The sequence below is a fragment of the Diaphorina citri genome, unplaced genomic scaffold (genome assembly GCF_000475195.1).
Source record: "Diaphorina citri unplaced genomic scaffold, Diaci psyllid genome assembly version 1.1 scaffold596, whole genome shotgun sequence".
In the NCBI taxonomy this organism is placed as follows: domain Eukaryota; kingdom Metazoa; phylum Arthropoda; class Insecta; order Hemiptera; family Psyllidae; genus Diaphorina; species Diaphorina citri.
This window is the reverse complement of record NW_007378030.1, coordinates 138,201-145,512: the sequence shown is the minus strand read 5'-3', so window position 1 is coordinate 145,512 and position 7,312 is coordinate 138,201. Positions and strand designations below refer to the sequence as shown.

The following is a 7,312-nucleotide window of genomic DNA, read 5'->3' as shown; positions in this document are numbered from 1 at the left end:
ATGACCCCAGGAGAAGAGAAGACATTTGAAATTCAGAACATCTTTTCCTAGTCAAGATTTACGAATATAGAGCTTTTTATCTTCTTTGGATTTTTATTATTTCTTCGTATAATTCACAAAATTTACAAGTTCGGCCATGCCTTTTCCACAAGTTTGGCCATGCCTCGGGATGAACTAGCGGGATTCCGGAGCGAAGCGACGGAATTCAGCTTTAGATATACGAGTACATATAAAAATAAATAAATAAAAAAAGATCCCTTCAGCTAGATATTCCCGGGAAAAACAAATTATGGAAAATGAAATAATAATCAACAGTTTCAGATAAAAATGGATAAATAGAACAAAGCCTTCTGGCTCTGGCTGACGACGACTTGATACGTAGCATATGAGGCGTTTTACTGGAACTTATTTGTATATTGTATAGCAAACTCAGACTTCCTAAAAACTACACAAATGATGTCACACATGGGAGGGTACCTTCTCGGTAATTAAGTGTGAAATAATAATCAACAGTTTCAGATAAAAATGGATAAATAGAACAAAGCCTTCTGGCTCTGGCTGACGACGACTTGATACGTAGCATTTACTGGAACTTATTTGTATAGCACACTCAGACTTCCTAAAAACTACACAAATGATGTCACACATGGGAGGGTACCTTCTCAGTAATTAAGTGACAACAACAAAGTTCGACTTTGAAAATTCTCTAAGTGGTTTTAGCTAAGCAATTGTCTACATGAATGATTATTCCAGGAACTTGAAAAAGCGTAGGTCAAATACATATTCAGTATGTGACTAAATTGGTAAGGAAAAGGTACCAATCATAAAATTCAATACAAAATCATGTTATTATGAAAATTGATGTCATGGACATGAATTGTACGCTTCTCGCCGAGAGCGTTCTCGGAACGGAAAGTAATATTTCATCAAATTCGAGAAAATGCAAATTTTGCAAACTGCAGTATTTCCGCATGAGTTCCATCTTCCATGAAGGAAGATGATTACAAAGAGAAAATGCTCCTTGCTTCTATTTTTATTGAAATTCTCATCTATTTTGTCTCAACCTTAGGTTCTACACGGAGAAAAACCTAGGTTGCTGGAACCCCAATCGAGGGTCTGGGTTTCATAACTCTATATCTTCGTGAAGTGGAATTCCCCATAAGTATCGAGTTTCATGATATAGAGTTCCGTATTTTGAGTTTCGGAACCCAGGTAATCGGTTGGGCTTCCGGCAATCTAGCTTGTTACTTTGACTTTAAGGTGTGTTCATATCTCCGGGCTGTCATATCTCCCAGATTTGCGCACACAAGAGTTTGAGGCAAGAGCTTTTTTTCATCGAAATTAACTGATTTAGAGTTTCGGAACCCAGGTAATCGGTTGGGCTTCCGGCAATCTAGCTTGTTACTTTGACTTTAAGGTGTGTTCATATCTCCGGGCTGTCCCAGATTGGCGCACACAAGAGTTTGAGGCAAGAGCTTTTTTTCATCGAAATTAACTGCAGGGTGTCTACCAAAATGGAAAAATAAATTTCCCTGACTTTTCCCGGTTTTCCAGTCCATTTTTTACAAATTTCCAGTCTACTTTTTCAAGATTTTCCACCCTATTCCCACTGCGTATAGAAACTAAAATTTTTAGGACCGGCCGCAGGCGAAAATTTTGGTTTCATCAATTATTTGCGGTAAAAAAAGAGCTGAAAAAAAAAAATCTGCGTCTGCTTGAGATCGAACCCATAACTGCGAATATCGCGAACAAACCGCGGATACCGCGAACAAAACGCGAATACCGCGAACAAACCGCGGATAACGCGAACAAACCGCGGATAACGCGAACAAACCGCGGATACCGTGAACAATCCGCGGATACCGCGAACAAACCGCGGATACCGCGAGCAAACCGCGAATAGGTGACTTATCACAGAAGAATCGATGAGGACCTTCCATTTATGAAAATTAAGGGGAAATGAGTAAATTAAGTCCAAACTTCAAACCTATGGTCAAGAATCCTCCTCTCAACCCCCTACATTTCCCCTGACCCCCTACATGGTTTTTGGTAGTAGGGGGTCAAGGGGAGGTTTCTTCAGACCTAGATTTTTGTCAGAGCTCATTCTCTCTTCTGCTTTCAGACTGGAAGGTTCTCTCTGCTCCCTCTCTCCTCTCTGTGATATCTCCAAATATTTCAACATGATTTTTTTTTTCAACAAGAGTTTCCATTAGAGTATTTAAGATGACCAAGGAGTCTTTCCTATGTAACTTTTCACGAGAAATCAATCGGTGTACATGTAAGGGTTCTAGGAATGATGGTTTACGAAATATGCGCTTGTAACATAACAAGCCAATATCAACAAATTTCGAAAGTTATATCCACTTTTTTTTTACACCAATAATTTACGACATACAGCCTGATTTCCTCGAATTTGCCGTCAAAAATTTTGTCAAAAGAGAACGAATGTGCCATCAAATTCATAAAACTGAAATGGGAATAGAAAGGGCCCTGGAACGAGGAAAGGATAATATAAAAGAATTATAGTATCCGGAGCTGAAGATAAGATAGATAGCTTTTGAATAATTTACGACATACAGCCTGATTTCCTCGAATTTGCCATCAAAAATTTTGTCAAAAGAGAACGAATGTGCCATCAAATTCATAACTGAAATGGGAATAGAAAGGGTCCTGGAACGAGGAAAGGATAATATAAAAGAATTATAGTATCCGGAGCTGAAGGTAAGATAGATAGCTTTAAATTGGAACACAAAAGGAGGAAAATGAATGGCGAACCAGACTAATTAAAATCCTCCCGTGAAAAATTAAATCCTGAAGGAGAAGAAAAGATAGTATCTGCGTTATTTTATTGCGGCAGTTAAGATGTACCTCACCTTTCGATTTCAAAATGTCGCTTTAAAAAACACAAAGAGTCAACAAAACTACCATTAATACTATCACAAAGAAAGAAAGGAGCCTCAGAAAAAACTCTAACAATAATCAAAGTCAGATCAAAATCAGAGTCCAACTAGAAGCTAAAGGACTCATTGAATACCAATGTGAAAGTGTTAAATAAGTATTAGCAACAATAGTCCGTCCCTTATACCTTTTTATTACTATTGTAATAATAAAGGAAGGACGGACTAACAAAACAGTCGTAAAGCCCAAAGTCAGATCAAAATCAGAGTCCAACTAGAAGCTAAAGGACTCATTGAATACCAATGTGAAAGTGTTAAATAAGTATTAGCAACAAAACAGTCGTAAAGCGAAAGCCAAAAATGAACCAATGAACAATTACAGTAAAAATGTAAGTATATATCTACTTATCTACTCTCTACGCATAGACAACGTGTTCATTATACCGGTCACTGACAGACCTATGTCAGACAGTCGAAAAGTGTATGTCGGAAAAAGCTTCCGACCTAGGTCTGTCAGACGGTCTGAGGTCTGAGCGTGACTACTTACTTGTTGAGCTTACGTATCGCGGCCTTCAGAGTGGTGAAATCTGGTCTCTCGGACGGATCCTCATTCCAGCATCGTTTCATAATGGCAGTCACTTCTTCCTCACAGGTCAGCTCGGACAGACTTGGACGCAAACATTTCTCTCCCTTCCGTACCGATTCGACGATTTCTGAAACAAAAATCGGTACAAGAACATTAGACAAAATCGATACGAGAATAACTTATTGTTAAGGTGTGTCCACACATAGTCGACCGGTGGTGAAATCTGGTCTCTCGGACGGATCCTCATTCCAGCATCGTTTCATAATGGCAGTCACTTCTTCCTCACAGGTCAGCTCGGACAGATTTGGACGCAAACATTTCTCTCCCTTCCGTACCGATTCGACGATTTCTGAAACAAAAATCGGTATAAGAACATTAGACAAAATCGATACAAGAATAACTTATTGTTAAGGTGTGTCCACACATAGTCGACCGGTCGTCGATCGAAGAGGTGGATCAATGGTGTCGAGGCAGTGTGGAGTCAGTCGACATAGATCAACGGCCGGTCGACTGTGTGTGTGGATACACCTTTATATCAACTATGGTACAAAATCGGTAAAAAGAAGAAGAACTTGATTGACAAAAAAATTGTTTACTGCATTTTCTGTTGGAATAGATAATTTATGTCACACACATGGTCAAGGCAGCATGTTTAGCGACACTGTGTTGTACTCGGTCGTCGATCGAAGAGGTGGATCAATGGTGTCGAGGCAGTGTGGAGTCAGTCGACATAGATCAACGGCCGGTCGACTGTGTGTGTGGATACACCTTTATATCAACTATGGTACAAAATCGGTAAAAAGAAGAAGAACATGATCGACAAAAAATCATTTGTTTACTGCATTTTCTGTTGAAATAGTGTTTAGGCGGCAGGCGAAAAGGGCAAAAAAAGGCAAATGGTAAAAAAAATTCACTTACATTTTTTTTGTTGAAAAGGGCCGATGTGTAAAACGGGGGGGGGCGTGAGGCGGAACTGCCAATTTTTCTTCTTATGCGCTTGCCATGTTGCCAGATCAGTGCTTTTTTTTGGTTGAGTTGCCGGTTGTTAGAGGGCAGCACATTATGGATATGGATCGAAATATAACGATGACCTAACATTACCCCCTACCAAAATTAGCTTGTCTAATTTTCAAGAAGAAGGTTCTAAGCAGCGGACTGTATGGTGGCAGAAGAGGTCACATAACAACGAGGACTAACTCTACTATTGATAAAACTGATATGATAATAATGGAATAACTAAAGATGAACCTTATATGGTTGATAATAATTGAGTAAATAAACTGAATAACTGAACTTTGCTTGGCAGAACTTATGATAATGTTGAGATATGATAGGTAATGACAATAAGATAACTTTGTACAATAATATGATATATGTAGTTGATTTTGCATGTAATGTCAATGCAAAATTGGAAGTGGGCAAAGCTTGCTCACAGGGCGAGTGAGAAGACCATGACGGCCTTGCACCTGTGCTACACGCACAACACCATCAGCGCCGTGGGTGACGCTGACAACTCGAGACAGAGGCCAATCCCTTGGCGGCACATTTTCACCGATGACAAATACTGGATCCCCAACTTTCAGATTGGTACCCGTTTTCTGCCACTTGAGACGTTGGATCTGTGTGTGCAAATACTCGTTGGACCACCGACGCCACAAATTCTGGTTAATTCGAGTGAGAAGTTTCCAACGGCGAAGCGGCGTGATGCTTTCATCGGCGACGTCATATTCGGGTCTGGCGAGAAGCGGCGCTCCCACAAGAAAGTGGCCAGGCGTTAGATAATCAAACCCATCATCGGGCAAAGTAGATATGAAGCCTAATGGACGGCTATTCAAGCAGGCTTCGACTTCACACAACAAGGTGCATAGTTCTTCTTGATAGAGCGGACGGCCATCTAACAGGCGAGTCAGGTGATGTTTGGCGCTTTTAACACCGGCTTCTGCGAGTCCAGAGAAATTTGGAGCACCGGGAGGATGAAAATTCCATTTGATTCCTCGGGATGCGAGGTGCTCATTGATGCAAGGACTGGCAATTTTGAGATATTGTTGAACTTCAGACAGGTGGCGGGCGGACGCCTTGAAGTTCGTTCCTTGATCGGAATAGATCCGATTTGGTTTGCCACGGCGGGCGATGAAACGATCAAGAGCGGCCAAACATGATTCGGTTGTGAGAGAATTGGCAAGCTCTAAATGTACAGCTTTGACGGACATGCACACGAAGACTACCAAGTAGGATTTTACAATCGGGGAGTTTCTTCTGGGTCCTGATTTCAGAAGATAAGGCCCGGCAAAGTCAATAGCCACGTTGATGAAACAGCGGCCTTGAGCGAATCGAGATAAAGGAATATCACCCATATATGGAGGCTGAACAGTGGCGGATAGTTTATAACATTTGAGGCACGAGAATATACATTTCTTGATCAAATTCCGAGCTCCCACAATCCAATATTGCCGTTGTAACAAACTTTGTATTAGACGGGCTCCACCATGAAGGGAGTAAAGGTGGAGGTGATTGATAATTAACTTGGCAAGATGGCATTTTGCGGACAACAGCATGGGGTGTCTACTGGCCGCAGGTATGGGCGCGTTTCTCAGTTTCTTGGAATTCTTATAGCAGACCGGTAAAAATGGCTTGAAAAGAGCTCAAGATACTGTCACAGCTTGAGACTCAATTGCTGAAATGTCTACCACAAAAGTGGTAAAGATATGATAAGTTTTGTTTACTTTCTGTATTTCCCATAGCACCTTTTCTAGACAACCAACCCAGAGGAATATCTATTTTACAACTTCACTCATTGGATCTGATAACCCCTAGCCATACGTTCCTATAAATTCATCGGCTTACTCATTAACTTCTCGTATTATGGTACTCGTATTATGGACAGCTTTAAGCAGAAAGGAACCATAAATAAGGGGAATGGCCTTATTGGATGGTTCTTTTCTGCTTAAAATGGTGTCCTTACCTATATCACTCCCATACACTCGTACATTGACGCATTGTATTTCTCAATTTCCACGTTCAGCGTATTAACTAAATTACTAGATATTCCAAAGGGAAGCTCATGCATTTCATTTACATATTGGTAGCACTGTCTATCCTGTAACTAGATTTCACTAAGCTTCTTACATTCAATCAGTGATTAATCCAAATTCACAATGCATTGCTAGGAACATTGTGCATCTCCCAAAAGGTAAAATTATTGTACCTACTGCCTTTTCTAGCTTTCAAACCAAAGCCTTTATTTATTGAGAGCATGTTTAGAAATAGATAACAATCAAAATAGATATCGAATAGAACCTATTTCACAAAGAAGACGCCTACATCCCATCCAAGCTCATGAAACTCAAGTACGTAGGTAACATACCGAAGTCTTTTGAACTCTGTGAAAGCCCCTATATCTAATACATCTCAGGAGGAGTTACTTAAGCTGAAAGCTCCTGGTTCTAGGCCTTTACAACTTCAGCAATCGCAATCCTCGTGTTATTCTCCCAATACCGTCCCTCAGAATTCTCAGATCTGACAACTCTACTCTCATATCAACCTTTTCAAACCGGTGACCTTGACACTCGTTTTCCAAGAGGCAAATAAAGCAGTAAACCTTGTTCACTCTACAAAGCTCCCTATATCTGACAACTCTACTCTCATATCAACCTTTTCAAACCGGTGACCTTGACACTCGTTTTCCAAGAGGCAAATAAAGCAGTAAACCTTGTTTACTCTACAAAGGTCCCTATATATTTTTTTTTATTGGAAAATATAAAATTCTCATAAAAATCTCCTACTGTTAGCATCATTATCAACTGGGTGATAAATACATTTTATCCGAGCA

At 40.3% G+C, this 7,312-nt stretch overlaps 1 protein-coding gene across 1 annotated transcript; it reads right to left on the bottom strand.

Annotated features, from left to right (window-relative positions):
- Positions 1-2,459: 2,459 nt before the first annotated feature.
- LOC103510409 lies at positions 2,460-6,038 on the bottom strand. Its single transcript, XM_008475063.2, has 4 exons — positions 4,922-6,038; positions 3,695-3,832; positions 3,445-3,610; positions 2,460-2,490 (listed from the first exon to the last, which is right to left on the bottom strand). The coding sequence occupies exons 1-4, from the start codon at positions 6,036-6,038 to the stop codon at positions 2,460-2,462; spliced, it is 1,452 nt and encodes a 483-aa protein (XP_008473285.2).
- Between the last annotated feature and the right edge of the window lie 1,274 nt (positions 6,039-7,312).

Bases quoted from the DNA above. Each gene is read 5' to 3' on its own strand.
- LOC103510409 (XM_008475063.2), bottom strand. From the start codon at position 6,038: ATGCTGTTGTCCGCAAAATGCCATCTTGCCAAGTTAATTATCAATCAC. The intron at 3,611-3,694 runs GTCGACTATGTG...TTTTTGTTTCAG, and splicing joins GAGACCAGATTTCACCACCG to AAATCGTCGAATCGGTACGG. The intron at 2,491-3,444 runs GTAAGTAGTCAC...TCCTCGTTCCAG, and splicing joins GCGATACGTAAGCTCAACAA to GGCCCTTTCTATTCCCATTT.